The sequence below is a fragment of the Solenopsis invicta genome, chromosome 6 (assembly GCF_016802725.1).
Source record: "Solenopsis invicta isolate M01_SB chromosome 6, UNIL_Sinv_3.0, whole genome shotgun sequence".
Lineage (NCBI taxonomy): Eukaryota > Metazoa > Arthropoda > Insecta > Hymenoptera > Formicidae > Solenopsis > Solenopsis invicta.
In genome coordinates this window covers 4,742,334-4,765,919 of record NC_052669.1, presented here as the reverse complement: position 1 = coordinate 4,765,919, position 23,586 = coordinate 4,742,334, and the positions used below count along the sequence as shown (strand labels likewise).

Sequence of the window (23,586 nt, the reverse complement as noted above, 5' to 3'; positions counted from 1 at the left end):
TAAAACTCTGACATGCTGCTGGAAAAGATCCTTCTTCTTAAAGTAACTTTTTTTTGAAAGAATGCCCTTTGGATGGGATATGTTAATTTAATAGAATGTGCAAAGTAGAACGCGTTTTCTAAAAAATTGATATCCTCTTCTCATTTTGATACAACAAGCGAGGAAGATGTAAATTATTAATTCTTAACAACTTCTTCTTAATTTTCTCTTTACAAAATGAAGAATTCGATACAATAAGTAAATTGTGCATCAAAATTGTTAAATTTACCGTTAATTTTTGTAAATAATTTAATTAACGCGCCATTTATATTTTAGTATTAAATTTGTAAATGCGCGATTTTTATTCCGCAAATTTATCTCTTACTATTACATCTTTTTTTATAAGTCTTATATTTCTGGCAATGAAAACGTTTTATTTTTCCTGCAAAAGGCGAAGAATCTATAATATGGATATAGGAGGAGAAATGAAATATGCCGTCATAAAATGTAGGTACCGATAATCGCTCATGGGATATGTATTATCGTCTCATATAACATGAAAATTATTCGCTATTTCCATTTTTAGTGTGAACCACGAGCAATTTCAAATTTTTACGCATAACATTAGAAAAAATTCTCAAAATCTAATTCTAAAAATATATAATAAGTAAATCAATTAATCTTTTATTTGGCCGATTGAAATATTTTATCAATCTTTTGAGAGGTATATTGCATTCTTTACCCAATTACTTAATTTGTCAATGATTTATCAGAATTGTCAGATATCAAACGTACGAGGCTTGTCGTTTTGAATACAAATCCTCCCAATACAGGGATAATAAGGATCGCCGGAGTGTTAATGGATTCACGGCGCATTCAATTCTGTACGCGGACACTCATCGATCTTGTGTTTGGTGCACGCATCGCGTGCTTACATGCATACGATCGTTCAACTGGCCCTAGCCATTGTTTACAATAATTATGTACAGGCGTGGCTGTGCAGCTCGCAATTTTGAGTCTGTGTGCGATGCATGCCTAAATATACTTCGCTCGCGAGAAATAGGCCCCGGATGCTTGGGATTCATTTGGATCACAAACATAACTCGGTTTATCCGAGTATCCGCTGAACGACAATGAAAAATGTTGCGAGACAAAAATTATCTTTTTTTTTTTACCCAAATTCGGGTTCGACATTTGTTTTATACGCGTCAGTAGCCGTTTAACACGCACAATACCAGATTTGCTCGATACAATATTATTTTCTGATATACGTTTCAAATAATGTCATTCTCTCGCTTTATTTAACATAACGATTTATTAGTTGCGGTATTATGAATATTTCTGGTTATATAGTGGATTATCGCTACCGACCGCACAAATTACTCCAGTTATTTAATTAACCGCTTGTCCTCGGTGACGATAGTGATCAATGCTAGGTCGTCTAACGAGGGATTTAATCACGTCATTAGCGCGTTGTTTGTGAGAATTTGCGTAACTTTAAAGTCGTTGCATGCAGGCAATTTGACGCTATAGCGATCGTTAATAATATTCGCTAGTAACTACCGATATGCTTTGACGCGGTGTGGCATCTTGGCGCTTGTCATAAACGTTACTTCACATTTGCTGACAGTTATCGGTTAGACTTTGCGGATACATGACGCCGGGCGCGCATTATATCGGAAATAAAGCGATACTACAATCTAATGAGAATAGATACGGGACACTCATTCGAGTTACGAACGAATGTTATTCCGGCAGCGCAACTTCGATTACATTTTGCTCTATGTCGATCGCAATATCTTTACATCAATTCGATAAACTAATCGTGAAACCAGACATGTCATATCTTTTGATGAGATACAATTATTTGAAACAGTACAAATGCGATTACGTCATATTTTTTTCGGGAAATGTTACAAACTCAATGAAAAAATGGCAAAGCATTTACTTTTATTTGTACTTTTAACTCTTGTATTTATAAAAATGTTTGACAGAAACAAATTTCTCATGAAACTGCTTGTTGTTCTGTTTCAGGTGGTGTTAGTTTTCATTCTCAGTATAGCATCGCTTATAATATACTTCATCGATGCCTCCAGGTGAGTAACGAGACTTCGATGGCGATGTTAATGCATGGCTTTTAAGTTTATCACAAACATTCATGCATATTGTTTTTATTCTTGCGCAGTATTGGTAATATTATAACGACACTTTGTAGCTTTTTCTTGTGGTTTAATTAAGGGCGCGGCGATAATCGCTAGTTTAATCGCTGCTATTTCAGTCGCCCTTTCAGCGTCGCTTTTTTTAAGACCGAGACCTTCGCGTGAGTTCATAAGAGATGCTGACCTAACATCCGCAATCTCGTGCTTTTATGTTATAGCATCATGGTGGAGCGTTGCCAGAAGTGGAGCAACAACATTACTCAGCAGATAGACTTAGCTTTCAATATATTTTTTATGGTCTACTTTTTTATACGCGTAAGTAAAATTATCTATTCCGTTTGTCAATGAACTTCCTTTGTCTTTTCGACTAATATTAAGTTCACTAAATGGAACGCACGTTCTGTACCAATTTTGCCTGTATAAAAATGGATGATTCCTTTATCATCTCGATCAATCTTTAAAGAAAAGTTTATAAGGATTTCACCAAAATTTGGAACATGTGAAAAAAGTTATAAACTTTTGCATAAATGTATTTTGACGCGTATGAACCGCGAATTTTGCTTGTATCTTACAAAAATCTTTTTGTGAAATATAATGTTCGCTCGATTTTTTTTATTGTTCAGTTGTACAGCTCAAGTTGTTACGATTCTTACAGTTTATCGCCGCCAGTGACAAGCTGTGGTTCATGTTGGAGATGTATTCGTTCGTGGACTACTTTACGATACCACCGTCCTTCGTGTCGATATATCTCGATCGGACGTGGATCGGATTGAGGTTCCTCCGAGCCCTACGACTGATGACGGTCCCTGACATCCTCCAGTACCTTAATGTTCTAAAGACATCGAGCTCTATTCGTCTCGCCCAACTCGTCTCCATCTTCATTTCGGTCTGGTTAACCGCTGCTGGTATCATTCATTTGGTATGTTTTATCCTCTTTTGGACCCCAGAAGTCCATTGACGAATATTGTACTGATTAACTTGATTTTTAATTATAATTTTAGAAAATGTAGTTCTTTTTTTGACAACAAAGAATTTAATTCTCTTCACATTCATATAAATTTTTAAAATAAAGCATCATTTCATACCTTATAACATGTTATATTGTAAAATTTATTACATATTACTCTGAGTTAATTATATTTCCTCTACGTCCTTTTTTTACGACAATTAACATACAAGGAGATTGGCTGTACCTGTATCATATGATAGATACACAAAGGTTCGTGAGAAGTACGGAAATTAACAATTCTTTAAATAAATAATAATAAGAATAATTTTTTATAAATTTAAAGATATTTAAGAATCATTAATTAAAGAACCTTGTTAGCAATTAAAAATTAAATCCTTCAAGCATTTCAATAAATTATATAAGGAATATAAATATTTAATAATTTTATTATATAAATAATAAATAGATATACTAATAATAATAATAATATGATAGAAAAGAGCAAGTATATGGTTTTTCAATAAACGTATTATAAAATTGTATAACAGTGAGATTTTATATCACATTATCTTTTTACCATTTCTATAATTTCAATGTTTTTAATAAAGTAAATATAATCTTGCGTAGTTATTGCTCAATAATGTATTTCTTCTCACGATTCTCTCTTTTTCTCTCATATTTCCGAGAATACTTTATGCGCAGAAATCCGAGAGATTTGTTTCTCAGATGTTCTGCGTTTATATCATTGTACGATAGTAAAAGCTGATAGTTATGACCTACCGATATAAACCGCAATTTTACACTTGACACCGCGCGAGGACGGTTCTAAATGTAATAATGTCGTCCCCACAGCTTGAAAACTCAGGGGACCCTTTCGAGTTCAAGAATCCACAACAGCTTTCGTACTGGACCTGTGTGTACTTTCTGATTGTAACGATGTCCACGGTAGGATATGGCGACGTTTACTGCCAGACGGTCCTCGGCCGCACATTCCTAGTATTTTTTCTACTCGTCGGTTTGGTAAGTTATTTCTGTATATTCCTCTCAAGCGTAATCGCGAGTCACTCTAACGTTTACGACAGTTAAGGAGCTTTCTATCCGCGTATAATAAGCCGCGTATAATCCGCGTATAATAAGCCCCGATGGCGTAATTTTCAAAAACGTGTTCCCATTTTTAAACGCCGTCGATGAAAACGATTTCCCATCCCCACTCGATTACTCCATAGATAAACGCAGTAGCATTTTTATGAAAAACTACACGACTTCGTGAACGTATGTGTAATTAAATTTTTTGTCACTATACGGTGGTTGTAATTTATTTAAAAAATGCAAACTACAGTAATAACTTTGAATCAAGTAAATAAATAGATTTCTACTTTGGCATAAAAATGTCGTTCACTGTGTCTTTTTATGGATTTCTCTTTTTGCATAAACAAACATACGAGCTTTGCGAAATGCGTAAAACAAAATGTTTCTCCTTCTTTATTAAATTGATCCTTTCACATATATATTGCCCAAAAGAAAAGTATATAAAATGTATGAAACTCTTTTGCCAATCTAAAGTTAATTTTTTTTCGTTTCTTTATCATTTCCGAGTACGCCCGAAGGACTTTTTCATTTGATTCGTTTTTTTGTCAAAACTTCGTCGTGAGTCGCATGTATCTTTCTTTCTTATCCCGAGATTTCTTTCCCGAGAAATGTTGAAGTACACCGCAGAGTATTTTGCTCGCTACTCGGCGTTTCGCATAGCTCGTTCCGCCAAAACAGGAGCCACTAGTTCCGCGAAGGTTCGTATACCAGAGCGGAACCGATCGGCAAGACGAGCGCGGCGGCCTTAAATTTACGTGTCCCCCGAGCCACGAGACGGTGAATACTTCGAGTGTACGGTGTTCTCTAGCCGTTGATCCTCTTGCAACGAGAAATAATCCACGATAATGTTAAAAAATTTATTGTAAAATTTTTTACTCCAATTTCCCAATTTCAAGTATCTGCTCTTAATTTTCTAATTTAAGGGGTTACATACACCTAGAGACATAAAAAATAACCATATATTCATGAATCTTTCTCCAAACGTATTAGAGGTATCAAATCGGGATTTGTACTAATATTTTATATTATATATAGTTTTGTTAATAAAATGTAATTTTTTAATGTAAAAATATTAAAAAATTAAAGAGATATCGTCGTTGGCATCAGGTATATTAGCTGCTAACGCTGTTTGCAATAGCCATTGTAGAATCTATATAGTTCATCCAAACACAAAAATACAATACATTTTTAAAATATACAGTTATATCTACTTTTCGTCGTAGTCGATTTTTAAAATTCGCGTTTATTGCAAAATGGGTTTATCTGAATTTAAGAGACCGAATTATTGCCTAAAATTAAATCGGTTTTTGACTGTTAAAAAAATTTAAGATCTGAAAGGAACCCTTACGACAAAAAGTGCGTATTTTTATGCTAAATAGAAAAAAATCCAAATCCGATATACCCATTTGTTCTCGAAATATTTTGGGTATCGAATTGCAAAACACGATTGAGAAAAACACTTTTAAAGTTTTTAGTTTACGTTTAACTCGGCGTACGCGTGCCTCTTTAAAACGCTTTAACTTTTATTTATGCACACATTGAGCTGAAAGTTTAGGAAAATATTGTTAAGATATCGTACTATAAGAAAATGCAAAAATTGAAAAATTAATTTTTTTGACCCACCTAGGTGTACGTATCCCCTTAAAGTATTTTGTGATATTTGAAAAATATTTGAAATACAAAAAATACGTAAAATCTTCAGATAAAGACTCGAACTATTGTTTTTGATCGTCGATCGTGGAGTTTTCAAACTAGAAAAATTTTATCCAAAAACACAGTTTGAAAACATCTCGAGTGTCGATGATGTCTACGCGTGTGTAGACTTTATTTTAACAATAAACATTAATGTATTGTAACTTCACTGATTCATGTTTCCGAGAGATAAAGCTTGAACGACAAATATGTTTTCTGAAAGGACATATTTAGAGCTTTTATCGCGAATTCACCCAACTTCTTAAACTTTCTGGCTTCACAACTCGAGACAAAGGAAAACATGGTTGTACTGCCATTGAAATAACACTTCCGTCGATGTCACGCGAAAATGGCTTTTTGGGGCAGAAATCAACGGCGGAGAACGGCGCCGCTCATTACCGAATCGATCGTTTCGTTTAAACGCCGATGCGCGCAAACATGGCCTTTATGCGTACCTATTATGCATATATATTAATATACATATGTATATGTGTGTATGTGTATATATATATATATATATATATATATATATATATATATATATATTTGTGTGCGCGGCTTATCGATCGTTCACATGAACCTTGCGTACATGGTCGACTTGGTTAAGAATAATAGTCTCTTAGAGTTCTCTCGAAGACCCACATTATACTTTTTTTTTTTTTAACGCGAGCATCGCCGTTTAAACGTCCGTTGAAAACGTGACCAAAGCAACGTTTGTTGTCTGCAGCTCACCGTAGAATATTAATAGATAGTTTTATTTGGAGACAGTATTCTCCAAAGTACGGTACATTTGACATACGTGAAATCCTGATACAGAATTGATTTGCTCGTGCATAAGGGCTTAAGTCGGTTCACATGGAATAAATTTCTTTTACTTCTAAAACAATTTACTAATGTATTGTTATTAATACGTAATTATGTTTAATTAGTAAAGAAAATATGACATAATTACTTATATCTATTTTACTCCTTAATTCGTGATTAGCGATCACTCAATTAGACACGTTTCATCAATATGCCATAAGCATTGGAAAATGTTTTTACTACGTCTTTAGCATAGTAAAAAAAAGCTAGTAGCGAATTAAGCCTTTATTGCAATATGACGACGAACGTAAAGAGACTTAAGTCACCAGCCGCTTCAATCCTTTTCTCAACATCGTTCAAAATCTGTTTAAAACGTGTTCCCTGTTTCCTGTAACTCGTACATATATATATATATATATATAGATATATAGATATATAGATATATAGATATATAGATATATAGATATATAGATATATAGATATATATATATATAGATATATATATATATATATATATATATATATATATAGATATATATATATATATATATATATACCTTAAAAACGCAGAAAAAGTTCCCATTTTCATATTATAAAGTAGTCCGTGATAATTTGAATCAACCATGCTAGTTTAAAATTTTAGCTATGACATTAGAGACGGAAAAAAAACAAAAATATTCACTATCTCTGCCTCAATATCCTTGTTATATATCATATATTTCATCATCGGAACCGTCGTGATAAAAGAAAAATATTGTTCTTAAATCATACACAAGTCAGTCATATAAAGAAATTTAAAAATGTCATCGATTATCTTAAATATATAAATAATAATATCTAATTTTAAATAATATAATAATTTTATGTAAAAAAAAACACACAAAATTTCATAGTACTATTAAAAAGTTGTAAGATAAATTATCAAAAAAAAAGATTACATTTAACAGTCAATGCCTCCTTTTCTGGCAACTTAGGTACACAAGAAATTTAAAGCGCAACAGAAAGATCTGAAATATTGAATGTAATTTCGTTTGTGATTCCGTAGTCTAATTTAAATTTTCTCAAAGAAAAACTTTCTGCATTGTCAATAGAACATTGATGGAATTAATAAAATCGGAATCCTAGAATACAAAAGTCACGACGGATTTCGCCTTTCTATATTTTCATTCCTATACTCCCATACTTTAATTAAAGAAGAAAAACTTCAACAAAATAAATTTTTAGGATGTATAGAGACTATTTCAAGTGTCTCTCAAATAATTGAACTTTATGTACATTGTGAATTCTTTAAAGCATTTTCGTATCTCTGTCCGCGCATTATAATCGATATTATGACATGATCTGTTTTAATAATATCACAAAAAATATAATAGCTATATAAAATATAATAGATATATAAAATATAATAAATATATAATATAGATTATTTATTTTATTAGAACAATTGTAATATTATTCGGGTTTCTGGTGAGAAAGTTTTCGTTTTTGTTACAAAATTTAATAAGATTTTAATCAATGAATAAATAGATGTAGTTTTCAAGAACGCAGCTGAGGCATTTAGCATAAGCCAACATTTCGTTTATGTCGAAGCGTATTTCGCATTAGATTAATTTGCTATAATTGCAAGCGCTCGAGCCTCCCGATTTCGGTGTTACGCGAGATGGTGAAAGAAGGAATTGCGCTCATGCGTATTTGTACGACACATCGTAGCTATTGAAAGCATATATTATTCTTTCTCTCTCTCTTTCTTTCTTTCTGTCTTTGTTTATTTTTCTCTTCCTCTCTCTACTTTACGGCTTAAATTGGTTCTACGAGTTTTGCTACAGCCACTGTCTATCTTTTCTCTTCGATCTAAGAATCACTTGTAGCTAATAATGCGGCGAATCGATTATTCAGATATCGATTGATTCGGCTTGTCATGCGAATGCTGCAGTACATGCTGCAAACTTATTTTTTCACGATGTTAGCGAGTATTGAAAGGACTTTTATTATACTCAAGGAGCCTCGAAACTTGAAGCTATAGAACTCCGTGAAATCCCGTTTCATACTATTGAAGCACACGAATAAAAGCGCACGAAGAAAAACTCACGAACAATGCTTTTATTAAAAAAATATATATTTGGAGTACCACATAAGTACTTTAATTCTTAATTTTTAACCCTTTATATGACTATGGTACAATTAATGTAAAAATATTAATGAATAATCCTAGTTCCATAATTATCTTGTAATTGAGATTTAAAGGGTTAATAAATCAACTTACTTTTTAACGCGCATTACTTAAAAAAAAAAAAAAAAGGGTAAAGTAAACATTTAGATAATTTTGTGAGAAATTATTTCTTCTCAAATTTTACAACGCCGCACAATAACATTTGATTAAATAATTATCTGATTTAAAAAAAGAATGGAAAATAAGATAAACCACAGGTAACACGATTAATTTATTGATCTTGCTATCTGCGGGCAAAGATTCGAGGTTCTTATCACTATCATACAAAATTTTTTTACATCAACTTTATCGTGTCTTTCTCGAAAAACACGAGGCCCAATCGAGCTTCGATAAAATATTGGTGTCTGTACGCGCTTGATCTTTGACTGCCCACATTCTGTCTGTATGTGTATTTTCTGCGACGCTGATATGCTGCTCATATTACGACATAAGATATTATTCTGACCGCTTGAACTTTATTTTTCCGAATTGTCGGCCGTATAGTATTTCAGTAGTAAAAGTTATGATGAGATGTCAAAGGTGAACGCGAGAACTTAACCGAAACAATGTTTGTCCGTTTCGCTATTACTGGAATGTTCATCTCGTTTTCGCTCGCGCAATCAATAAAGAGCGAAAGCTACACACACACACACAAGTAATATAGTTTTATTGTATTACGGGACAGGAGATGCCACTTTATCTTCCTATCGATTTGAAATGGCGCGTTGTAAACTTTGTTAGAGAACAATTCTCGAGATGGAGTATCTGCACGATTAACTTTAAGACTTTCCTGTTCGAATTGGTAGTTCCAGATGAGTGGTAACGAAAGAATTGAGTAGAGTTATCTTTACAGAGTACAAACGGAGTAGAAATTACTTTTCTTCATCAAACATTTTTAATTATTTAACGTCGAGTTTGAGTCTCGCTTCATCAAATTTATAAATTTTATTTGTAAAATCTTATAAAGAATTCAATTGAAGATTATTTTTAATTTAATACAACATTTAGTTATTACAGTTTGTATCTATGTTATTGTTAAATTAATTATGTAACTTTTGATGAAATCATGCGCTATTAATATTTCAGATAAAGTCACGAATTTATTTACATTTTTAATTTATGTTTATTATATTAAATTCCTTAATAAATTATTAATTTATATTACATTAATATAAATTTCTGATTCAGCTCATTTTATATCCGGACATAAAAGTTAATGTAAATATATACATATATTATCAGGAATAACGAGTATTGGAGAATATGTGGTGTATCCTGTCCATTATACTTTCCTGTATTGCACCAAGAGGTTTGTAACCGAATCGTTGAAATGTCGATTAGTCAGCTGGGAATGAAAAATCATGTCCTTGTAACACATTTAAAGGGGAAAGTTCTTTTGGAACATTTTCAAAACGCTTTGGCACTCATCTGAAAGTATGATATCACGTGTCTCTGTGTAACGTGCGACGCGGGCGAGGAACCCTTTTAACTGAACTCAGCATAATATTCCGTAGACACGAGTGGTAATAAATCCGAAATTAGCCGACGTACGACCGTAAATTAAACTAACTCAGACAAGCTTAAAAGATCGATAGACTCCCGGTTCATTGCGAGTTGGTCCCGGTCGTGGGTACCTAAAAGTAACACAGAAATGAAGTTGCACATTGTCTCCGATTGCATAAAAGAAAATGGAAACAAAAGACTAGACTTTTTCAGGATTACAAAGAAAAGAAGCTATATTTTACAGTTACACATACCTACACGCGTTTTACGTTAGCTTTAAAGTAAATTAATTTTTTTATAAATAATATTTTACATGTGTATCACTGACACATTTATCAGCTTGACAAGCACCTTTTGATAAGAATAACTGTGTTATGCAGTTATTTGAATTAATTATACGGAATATTCTTGTTTTAAAATTTACAAACGTGGTTAGTAGTAGTAATGTAATAGGGAATAATTTATAAACGATACATGAGCGTTCTAATTTGCGCTTAGTCCAATATAATTTTATATAATTAGAATGACGTATCGAATGAGCGATGCATTCAAATACATCCATACAGAATTTTACTCAAATTGTGGGTCATTAAGTTAATTTAATACCTGCGTATATATACACTATTAGCGTTACAGTGTTATTACAAATGTCCATAACAGCCGTTCGGTTACAAACTCCAAATTTGCAAATAGATTCTTATTTGCAAGGCTCGTGCAAGTACGAGTTAAATTTTTACTTTCGAGAGTTATAATCTGTCTCTTTCTCTTTCAGAGTAATCTATTATTAAGATACTGCATCTGTACAAGTATCTGCGGATACTATCTATTACAATACGTGGGATTGTTATATATTAATATATCATTTGCTAAATTCCAGAATATACGTGATTTCGCTAACAAGTATCACCGAAGTTCTGAACTTCGAGTACGCGAGTTCTCACTTCGTCGCGTACTTGTCGCACGTCGAAGTAATCGCCGTACAATTCGCTGCTTCGCCATGCTACTTTACAGGATGTCTATCCCTGGCTGTTCCTTGAGAGCGTACATTATGTCGAGCGCAAAGTATCGACACACTTCTCTCTCGCTGCTCTGTCTCTTACGATAATTTCGTTGATCGCAGTGTCTTTAGTTACTTGGTATCTGTATGCGACAAACGCTCAGTCGCGGATCACTTTCAGCGCCTATATTAATGGCAAATTACGTGGCGTGACATGACACAGCACGATTTTATCGATCGTTTATGATGGATCATATCTTTCTCATAGTATCCGGCGTTATAGACGATTTACATAATAGCGCTTCCTTCATTTTACACGCGCACGAAGCAAGGTCAATTTGTTAAATTTCCTTTTTAGCTTCCGTTCATCGAAACCGCTTGCATCTTTCTCACACTTCTGCTTTTTAATTTTCAATTTCTATATTTAATAATTTCATAGATTGTATTACCTGATATCTTGTACAATGTTTATTGTGTCCGTAAACAGCAGAATTACAAGACTAGATTAAACATCATTGTTGTCATATTTGATTTCAAAATAAAAAATACAAAATAATTTCGATTAAAGATTCGCGACTTAATATACTTGTTAGTAAGTTCAATACTATAGCATATAATTTTAATCGTAATATTTTGTTATTAAACGATTAAATAAAAAAAATTCAAAAATTTGCTCACTATAACTGCTATAAATTAAAAAATATTGATCTTAATGTTTACGAATACTCTTCTGCTGTTTTCTGCATTTCTTTTTTTTCTTGCTTACTATACTGCTTTTACTCATGCTTAAATATTACAACAGACACGCACGTACATCTACAAATAAAAACTTGAACATACACACCGGATAATTCTATACGCGGTTGCAAGAAAATCTTCGTGATGTAAGTATATCGATGTATAATAAATATCTTTGGTACAAAATAAAACTGTAAGGGAAAATGTTTCACCATAATTGCATTTTTACAATCGACTTCGATATATTTTACGACATTCATACGCGTGTTAAAATGCATCAAAATGTAATGATTATCCAATACCTAACGATTATATTGATGCGTATTGATAATTTCCTTTCAATTAAATTTAAAAAACTTAAATCATTAATACGAGGACATAATATTAAATTGAATTAAAGATGAAAATAATTTTTGTTTGCATCAGTGTTCTATCATATCACAATGTAATTATTGTCTAAATTATAATATAAATGGGTGTTTTTTTAGAATTAACAGCTTTGCAAAATTTTATATGCAATTTTTTGTGTAAATAATATTTTAACTTTTTTTTTTTATAAAACGTATAATTTACGCTTTAATTATTTTATTCAATATTTGGCGGGTACAGTGTTGTAAGGAAAAAAAAAAGTCAAAGTCGATTTGTTGCCTTTAGAAAATGAAACTTGAATGGAAATTTTGTTGATATAATTATCAGCGAGGTTCATACTCTTCTTTTTACACTGTATACTTCATTTTCTATGCATCGATCCAAGACACGTTCTATAATATACTTGTTAGAAAGCATCGTAATTTTTTACCCTTTAAGAACACATTTTTTAAGCACATTTTTCGAACACGAAACGTAAAACATAGATTGTTGCTCCAACAGTCGCATTTTTACCCGTTTCTCCTTTCTTTTCCATTACCACCCTCCGTTTCTCGACGCGAGACACGCACCTAACTTACGCCATAATAGCAGCTGCTAGACGCAACCGTACATAGGTGACCCAGTTTGTTTTCTCAACGATCCGTAGTCGCATAGTATTTTCCAGTTATGATTTCTATTTGCAGGCAATTTTTGCTAGTAGCATACCCGAGATAATAGAGCTCGTAGGCAGTAGGTCCAAGTACAGCGGCGAGTACAAGCGGGAGCATGATGGAAAGAGGTATTACTATCAAATTTACGTCCTACAACCCTCTGTCTCTCGTCTATTAATTTTACTTTTTCCTTTTCCAGTATGTCTATGTATATACTTATGTACTCGTAAGAATTAACAAACTTATACACGCAATATACACAAATTACATACTCAAAAACACACACATATATACACACATGATATGCAATTTGCACGCGTGCACTTGCAAACACATTTACCGTCACGGTAACGCTCATCATCGTTCCATCATCGTTCTACGTTAATGCAGAACGTCAAGAGCTCGAGAACCCGTGATGAATGCATGAAAATTTACAGCAGTTGGAAGTATAAAGTTGATGGGGGTATAACGACCGCGCGCGTGGTGTATAATCGTCGTTGGCGTTCCCTTTCATTTCCCGATGAATCAAACGAGTCTCGTCCACGGTGAAAGGTCGAATAAAACGAGAAGGAAAGAATTTCACGATCGACACGAACGAACCGTGTTTCTGCTACCCCCAAAAAAGGAGGAAGCGCTTGGAATCGAAAATCCCAATATCCGGCTGCTACATATTTGCTCGACGAGCGCTGCATCAGCGTAATAGTATCGGATTACATTTTTGCATGTTGGAAAGTATAATTAGAACGTATGATTTACGCTTAACAGACATGTATTTTTATTTATTTTTTATTACTTTTTAAAGAGTAAAAAGTAGATGACAAACAACATACATTTGAGTGGCGAGAGTTGCGAATTATAGATATTATAAGATATTAAAAGTCCAAAATTTGTTATTTTGTAAAAATACAAAAACAACAGTGCTATTTTTTGTATCATGTTGAGAATATTATATTATATTATATTATATTATATTTTCTAATGTAAAATTGTACTAATTTGTACTAATGAAATTAAGTATCTTGGAACTGATTAATGATATATCGAAGAAATATATCGAGATTGTTGCTAGGTCTATTTTCATATTCGAAGGAAGCACTGCATGAACGTCATAAGAGTCGATTAATTTTATTATTATCATAACGTTGAATGGAGGTCACCCGTGACCAGGTAAATGTTGAGCCATCTGCGACGACCAAAAGTAGATTTCATTTTTTGGTATCAGTCCAAGTAGCCATCTCGAATTAAAGTCGATAAAACACAGCTGTGGCTTGAACCGGTACGCGCGTAACCATTAACAAGTACCGACGTCATTACCTTGAGTTTCATTCTCCCGTTTTGTATATTTTCAAAATTAATTCGTACAAAGTATATTCATTGAAGAATATTTCAATAAGATAATTTTTAGTCTGCATTTTAATACTTTATTTTTAAATGGTACACGTTTTCACGAGAAATATAATTACGGGTGGAATATAATTGTACAATTTCTATTTCTATTTGCGTCATTAATTATTTTTATATTAGTTTTTTAAATAAATTGACAAGTCTCCAGATGTTAAAATTGTTAAAATTTTTTAAGTACACATAAACAATTCTTATTGATGTTCTGACGAGAGTGTAATGACCTTTCACCGTGTGATGTCAATAAAAAAAAAATTTTTTTAAATGTATCTGAGGGTGACAAGTGTAAGTCCAAAATAATGAGAGAGGCCGTTATGCTTAGTAAGTTTATCGTATGCATGTACTTTTATTACCGACAGAAGTGGTTTTTTCATCATGTATCGATTATCGTTCTATTTCTACAGCACGAAGCAGCAAGCACATCCGTATTTGTATAATATTAATACATAGAATAATATTATATACATATGGATCACAATGAGATGCAAGCGAAAGTAATTTGATGGAATTCGTGTTTTTGGAATTTAATCTTCAGTGTGTGATAACATTGTTACATGTCTTTTTAAAATAATCAGTGTTAAAAAAAAAAATGATTTGAGAAGTCTGATATTATCTAATATTTAATTTTTTAAATTAAACAGTTATTTTCCAATTCCATCAAATTTCTTCACCGTTACATTAATTATTGTTTACCAAAAGCACACTTTTTAACAAGTCATATGGTTTGCCACTTTAGTCTGCTACCTTTAATATATAGACATATACAGGAATACAATATTACTTATTATATTGCACCACATCAGGACAAAATATCAGTGGAACTCTTGCTACACCTAATATTTAAGTATAATATCATCACCAAATATTATCATCAAATACATAATTAATCAAACTTTGAACTCAAATCATGCAAAATGATGGCACGATTAATTTGGTAATGTGGTATATTAATTATAAATTATTCAAGATATAATTTTGTTAGTTTAATTATGCGTAAATCATCTTGCATAATTTGACCGACTGTTTTACACGGAAGATGCATATATACACTTAATCACATTACAGAAGAACGCAACCAATTGCAAAACATACTTTAGAAACCCTAATTTTTATTTATCTATCCGATTCTGCCAAAATGTAAGGAAGTTGAAGGAAAAAATTAGTCGTTTAGTTTTCAAAGCAATATTCTTTGATTAAGTAAGCGACGCCATGTTCAAATGGTGCTGATTGCTCGAAATTGCCGGCATCGTGCGCTACAATAGTAACTGCATGCTGTTAAATTGATTTTTACTGACACTTCGCACAAGATAACGGCATTTGTTTTTCTGCTCCTCGTAATGGAAGATGCGCGAATGATTGAAGTTAATTAATACTACTTGACCTCTTGATAGCGGCTCAATTCAAGAATCATAACGCATGTTTACTTAAAACGAGGAACTAACGGCACTGTGTTTTATAAACAAATTGACTTGAATCGCATCACTTCGCAGAATTACAGAGACAAGTTGTTATTCTTCGCGCCACGTAATACTTGATTCTTTTTATGATAGCTGCGCATCGTTAATTTACTATTGCGCACAATTTACGTCGTGTTAACACGCAGTTTCATCACTCGATATGATCTAACTAATAATACAATTTTTCATAGACGCACTAGCATATTGGTACGATTGTATTCGATATACGCTATTAATTCATTAATTTAGGTACTTTAGGCTCAGCTAGTTTACAAATCATTTGAATTTTTGACCTATTGGCTTGAAACGAGCTTTGAATGCAGCATCAGTTAAAGACTAACGTCCGAAAGATGTATCATATTCTAGCATTTTCTAGAATATTTATTCTACAGTTTATTTTCGTTAGGGAGAAATTTGAGCAAATTGTAATATATGTAATAATCGGAAGACGGAAGGATATAAAAATTAGAATAACTTTATTCCATTATATGCATTGTATTGTATTTCATCGTATTGCTGACATATCGTCATGCTATATAAATATTCTGTACTTTGTATTAAAATTAGCAGGTATTATTTGCATCCATTAAAAAATCGATTTTTAGAAAATATTAAATTGTCACGGGAAAAAAGAATTTTGTAAGGTTTTTTTACGTGATTGGGCAGCAATTCAGAAATTGACAATAGGATTGCTTTAATCACTAAGCAATTTACATTAAAATAGATTACTTCAAGATTCCGGAAATGATAATTGATAAAAATTGTGACTAAATGTTCATTAATGTTTTCCCAATTAGAAAGAAAAAAAAATATATCACAATTGCTAGAAAGCGTTGGACAAATTAGAAACAACTGTAAACTGAGCAACGATAAACATAATATATCTTTTAAAAAGTTTCTTTATTTCTTGTTTCTAAAGTTTAAACTGTTTTCCTTGTTATAATTTCGAATTTTTTAGATTTAATTTTTTCAATAAGAACATACTGTTCTCTTAACATTTTATAATCCTAAGAAATTAGTTATCTTAGTTAATTAATCTTTAGAATATCTTTTTGTACAAGAGTACAACAATACACTAGCTTGGAAAAACAAAGGCACCGATTGTCATGATAAAAATGCACTTGTTAACACATTTGTTAACACTTTCATTGCTAAGACAGTCTTAACAAGTATTTAATAAATTTTTTTTATTAAAAACTGTTTTTTATTAAAAACATCTACGCGTCAAATAAATCACGCAAAATATACATCAGCTTTAGAAGAGCATCATACCATGATTCTAATCGCGTCTCAGTCGATTAACCATATCGTCTTCATTCTTGCGATTTATAGCTTGACAATAAGATTTAGCGAAACTGGAACACGAGCAAATAGAAAGAAAACAAATACAAAAAGATTCAGGTTAGGGGTCTGTTCTGACGGCAACGGATGATTGTGGGTGTGTAGGCGGTGTTGACCAGCTGGATCCCAGAGATCACGGAGCTCGCCGCGAATCGCAGCAAGTACGGTGGCCAGTACAGCCGCGAGCGTGGACGCAGGTACCCTAGAAATCCACCTACGTGGAAACCAGCCATGAAACAATCCCTTTTGAAATTAGCCCCCGTGTTGTCCACACACAGTAGTCATTAGAGATGCGAAAAGTAGCAAAAATCGCCCCTGGATAGCGGGTGGTCTCGTCATGCGGCGTCTATCATGATTTCCTTGTGCTTTCGATATCATTTGTATTATATATCATCGCTGCGATCCGCAATTAGAAAGGCACTTAAAAAAAAATGACAGGGGCAGGACGATTCTCCCAGGATTAATCTCCGTCACGAAAGATCAAAGCGTCTTCCGCGTGTTTGCATTTTGTTGTTAGATCAGCGGAAAAGTTCGGCATAACGAGAAAAGACGGCTGGATAAACGCGATGTTCGTAGCGTAACGAAATCCGTGTGTCTCAATGATTGCTGTCGTTGGCGCGAGCGACCCAGTTCTCCAACTGTAAACTTGCAAATTGAACTTTTTATGGACATAAGGATCGCGTTTTGATAACACGGATTGTAGCGATATTGTTTTTCCTCGCGTGGAAGAAAGCGAGGTAAGATCAACTGTTACGCGCGTGACTCGATTTTTCTCTCGATTAGAAAAAAAAATAAGAGAAATGTCATACGGTTTCTCCGGATTTGTAATACATTTAAGCAAACGGGACCACTCTCGCTATCTGCGATAAACTCTCCAGCATTAGCAAATACGTTCCCGTTCCCTCCAACCCCTTGGTATATATTATTATCATGGTTTCGTGGCTGCTAGAGAAATTCTGGATTTCTAAAGCCACATTGTCCTCTCTTTTTAATCATTTCTTGTATCACCGTTTCAACACACCATGTCACTGCTTTTCGTACCCACTTTTTACCGTTAGCAGATATCTTGGTAACACATACAAATATGCTTGAACTTTTTATGAAAAGAGAAATACACGAGTTTTTATTATTATATACACACGTTAGTAGATAATGAGACAAATATATTAATTGTTGCATCTCTCTTTCCTTCTTTCTTCCTTTCTTTCTCACTTTCTATATACATATCTATACCTTGTAATATATATTGCCTTATCGCACGGTCACGAAAAGTAGTTTGTTCTCCTCATATCTATTTTTTCTTTTTTGTTAATTTGTGAAATACGTTACGAGTGTCACAGATATGAGATTCTTGTGGGTATTTACTAAAATAGTTATCTTTGTTTCTTCATTACGTATCACCCTTTTCTCTCCCTCCCCCTTCCCCCACCCCACTGTGGCGCTTAACGATATGTACATATTTTTCGCATCGGGCGCACGGGTTTGCTTTCCGTTACAACAGAGATTAGAGGTAGGTTGGAGTGGCTTACTTGAGTGTGAAGAGTTGACTTACATCGCGTGCATAATGTACCTTGGTAATCTAGTTACCGTGTAGATTAGCTGGCGGACGCACGTCAACACGGTCGCGCCATTTTATTTATTTTCCTGTTACACGTATACTGCATTATGTAAACAATATCGATGATGAACGTCAAATAAAATGACGTCATCGTTTTCTGCACGCGTGGGTGATGTTGGTATTATCGATATATGATACCGCTGGTTGAACGTAAGATACTCGAGTTACATGCAGGCTAGCCTCTTGCCTGCCAAACAATTAGTATAATATTAGTACACTGTATGTACGTGCATCATTAGGGGGTAACGAAAACCTGTATCTTTTCTGTTTCGTTCAATATTCTGTGTGCGTTTTAACATCAGTAGTTAAATCGCGCAACAAAAGACAAACGCGTTTGCCTCTCAACCGTTCACAAACAGCTATTTTCCCGTTTATAAAAAGTTTACACAGAGAAATATCACAAGATATTTTATTGATCCGCGCAGCAACGTGATTGTATACTGCTGTCTTTTGATTTTTGTCCGATAAAGTCTATACCTTTGATGTCTTTTAACAAAACATGCTCTTCCGTTAGTTGAATATTTATCTAGATTTAGTTGTATGTACAATAACAATTTGCTTGTGATAAACGAAAAAGATATTCGTTTATGCTACCTAGGGCGAGGATGTAACGGATGTTTTTTTATGCAACATCACGTACTACTAAATATATGTCCCAGGTTTTTCAACAATTTATCCTAAATGTCGTCTGATTAAAATATGTAGGAGCAGCCTTGAAGCAGCGAGTTGCAGATGACGCTGATATTTCTCGGCGTATCCTTAAGATTTTATTTAATATTTTGAAAAATGAATCGTCAGTGCGACGCTGTGCCGAGACGAAGCAATACTACTTTTTCTACGTGAACGAAGGAAATTCAATCACGCTCAGCTAAATTCTTTTCCCGAAGATAGTACCAGTAAATCGTGGATATCTCTCTTATCTCTCTTTCTCTCTCTATGATTTTCTCTCTCGTTCTTCCTCTCTGTCTCTTTCTATCTATTTACCCATCTGTCTATTCCGTTCTCTCTTCCATATTGAGTTTCTTGGTGGCATGCGATAGTGTTCTGGTTAGCCTGTAGACTGTCGAAAGGCGATCGACCCTCCCCCCCCTGCCCAGTACAGAATGGCCTTTAGAGAGGGAGAGCAACCCTTTCTCGTTCGATGCGCGAGCGAGAAGAGCGGTCATCTCCGGTTCAGTCACGAAATTACCTCTTGGCTTGACAAATACACAAACATATACACGGCATTTAAAATAGCGTTTTTGGCATTTAAAATAGCGTAGTAGCAGGTGCAGACGTAGGCACATACGGCCGCTCTTTTTAGGGGTTCTATCAGTAGAATTGTGCACGTCTAACTGCGACACGTAACGCTGTATTTATTTGCGCGGCGCAGAGCGACGTAACCCGGTGAAGATGATTTGTACTACTTACAATTAAATTAATCCAAATTCTCAATCGCATATCTTTTCGAGAAATGAATTAAAACAGATGATCTGTTACAAAATTACTTGACGAGACTTTTGAAAGTCAACAAGTGACACGAATAACTTTTGTCGCGACACTTGATAATATTGCATTAATTATGTCAATGTCAATACGTGTTAAGTAATAGAAAGGAATCTAAAAATGTGGAGATCTCAATTTCGTCCTGTCTCTGTAATGTATTCAACTTCGTAAAATGTCTTTCAATTCGGCATGACTCGCTTGCGGGAGCGATACGATATATGGGCTATACGATATACGACGGCGTACGTGTGGACTCAATTATGCCACCTTGTCCGAGATAACGGATTTTATTGTCGCCAGCACGGTAAAAATATCGAGCGGATGTGCGGCGAAATGGCGCGTCTATGACCTTTTGACCGAGAGGCGCGAATGAAAAATTGATCGGATCCTCTACGATCTCGTCTTCCCCGTCGTTCGCCATGAAGCGCCGACTCACGATCCCACTGTTGCGGCCACACAGGTAGTCTAGCTTGGGGTCACATCGAGCATACCTCACATCATTCCATGTGACACGCGGGTAACATATTCGCGACATATGCAGGCGCATACCGAGGCAAGGGGGAAGAAGGGGGAAATGTACGAGTGATCGTGAACGTCCTGCGTGTTATACACGCATTACAATGTACGATGATGCGCGGGCGGCGATCGACGAGAGGGATATGCACTTGCCTGAAACATCACTCCTCGGTTAGCCTCAGTCGCAAATTACCCTTCTAATACGCTACGTGCGTTACCACAAATCGCGAAATAAGAAACATAATACACGTATACATACAACACATATACACAAGTTGAGTACACGTATACGTACACAAGTTGGACCTCAAAGAACACCGTCGCGAGATCGCATCTTTTCGGCAGGAATCGTTTAACCGTTCTAGGTTGTAAGTTCGCAATGATGATTGTAATGCAATTACGCGCTCACACAGATTTCGTTGCCGCAGACGCACCACTTCTCGCGATCAGATTTCTCTTATACGACAGTTTGTCAATTGGCTGTCACTTCTGTTAGATTATCGTTACCATTACTATTTCGCAGTAACATAATACGAGTAATATTCGTCAACGGAAGATAATGGAGAAGAAAAAAGATTTAACACATTATAATAGGGCGTGATATGTTAAACTTAATTGGATAGTCTATCAATGATAGACGCCTCTTTATGAATAAGATTTCAGAAATTATTCTTAAAAGGGCCAGCTTATATCGTATTTGATGTATGCACATTTGTATGATATTTACTCAAACAGCATCTCGTATGCTCATTTTGAGAGGAGGAAGAAAGAGAGCGACTTTGTGTGTGCTGTAGCATTGCTTCATTGATTCATCATTAATCGTGATTAAACGATGCACATATATTTTATTCAAGATTTTGCAAAAATACATATATGTGATAATCTGTTTACTTATTATGTCTTGTGTCGATTGTATCGTAAACTAGTGTGAATGAGTGATTAACCAGATGCTAACACCGCTCGCTAACTAATTTTTAATTAAGGGTTCGGCACTTTCCGTTGCGTTAAAATAGAGACTACGAATAAAGAGATGTACCAAACTCAGAAAATGATCTTATAATATTACGACGATGGACTTAAATTAATTATTTATGATTAAATATAATTAAATAATTAATATTTATTTAGGTTGGCACAAGACATAAATAATCGAAATAATTCATAATCAAACCAACTTTAATTTTGAAAATCAATCAAAATTTTTCATGTTTGCTTATTAATATATATATATATATATATATATATATATATATATATATATATATGTATGTATATATAATATATATAAATGTAATGTTTTCAATATTATTTTCTACAATACTGCAAAATTTTTCATACAAATTTTTATAACGCTCTCTTTGATAATTTCTTAATTTTTTTGTTTAAAAGATTTATTTGAAAAAATATATTTGTCTAAGGCTTACGTTAGATTTTTCATTATTTACATTTTGTATTAACGTCCTAGGTTTATATTTCAAATAAAAATCCAAAAATTTGCTTTCTAAAAAATTCTTATACGAGCTAATTTTTCAATCAATTTTAATACATTTTTATAAATAATATTTATTTATATGAGTATAATAAACAACCCTTAATTCTTTTTCAAAAAAATTTACAAATAATTATAAATTGGCGGTTTTGTGTACAATAAATTTATTTGAAAATCGGGAAGAGTTGAAAATAAAAGTTCTTAAGGAGAGTAGTACAAATAAAACAAGTCACAATTATTTTAAGGCCTTAATATGTTGTCGCAAAAATGATGATTTTTCGAATGAAAACAACATGTGCGATTACGTATACGTAATATTAAACGTACGAAGTTACGTTATAAAAAAGTGTGGATATAAACAGATCTATTAGTTAATTAGGTAGACGTATCGATACATATAATATTCGTTAGGCTTAGGTGTAGGTATATAGGATTTATAAATATATATAGGTAGTCTACCTACCCTACCTTTTAATCTGGAGAACGTGTTTCATATCCAACACCGTACTAATTTTAGGACATGTACGTGGCGGTACAGCACTGATAATCGTGTCTATCAGCAGCCGCGCAGTCCGCTAGTCGAGCCAGAATCTGATTTCATTCATAAATGCAAATATCCTCATCCCCTTGTCTCCTCATCGTTAATGAAAAGAGAAAAGACGTGCTGTGTGTATTCAGCGTATAACTATTACTAGTCACCTCGACATCGCGACACGACGTCGGAAAATGAAAATCGACCGACCGACCTACCGACCAATCGACCGAACAAAAATACATTTAAAAAAAGAAAAAAAGCAAAAGCAAACTACTGCCAACCCTATCACACAAGTGTATTGATGTGAGTGTTATGTTCTGTTCTATTACGTGGTGTAGGCCATATTCGCCAGTTGTATCCCTGAGATAATTGACCTGATCGGGACGCGAAACAAGTACGGCGGCACTTTGAAGAACGAGCGAGGTCGCAGGTGAGAGACACAACCAACCAATTAGCTTCCCCGATTTAAGTCCCAGTCCGACTATTACTATGCCCACACTGTCCTCCCGTACACGAAAGGCTATGTAATCTCCACTTTATTCCACAGCTATCTGTTACACCTGTTACATTTTTTTCCGACACACATACACAGGCACACACATGACA

General features: G+C 33.9%; 1 protein-coding gene across 36 annotated transcripts in view; it reads left to right on the top strand.

Annotated features, from left to right (window-relative positions):
- LOC105193937 (calcium-activated potassium channel slowpoke) overlaps positions 1 to 23,586 on the top strand; it is a 104,058-nt gene that overhangs the window by 37,513 nt on the left and 42,959 nt on the right. For 28 of the 36 annotated variants that reach the window (XM_039450706.1, XM_039450700.1, XM_039450694.1 and 25 more), the window contains exons 2-6: positions 2,014 to 2,075; positions 2,357 to 2,453; positions 2,794 to 3,057; positions 3,940 to 4,107; positions 13,172 to 13,266. In XM_039450706.1, the coding sequence (XP_039306640.1) occupies positions 2,014 to 2,075; positions 2,357 to 2,453; positions 2,794 to 3,057; positions 3,940 to 4,107; positions 13,172 to 13,266 (686 nt within the window). Of the gene's footprint in view, positions 1 to 2,013; positions 2,076 to 2,356; positions 2,454 to 2,793; positions 3,058 to 3,939; positions 4,108 to 13,171; positions 13,267 to 23,318; positions 23,411 to 23,586 lie in introns of all 36 variants that reach the window. The other 8 variants (XM_039450713.1, XM_039450696.1, XM_039450702.1 and 5 more) reach the window with 1 other exon arrangement.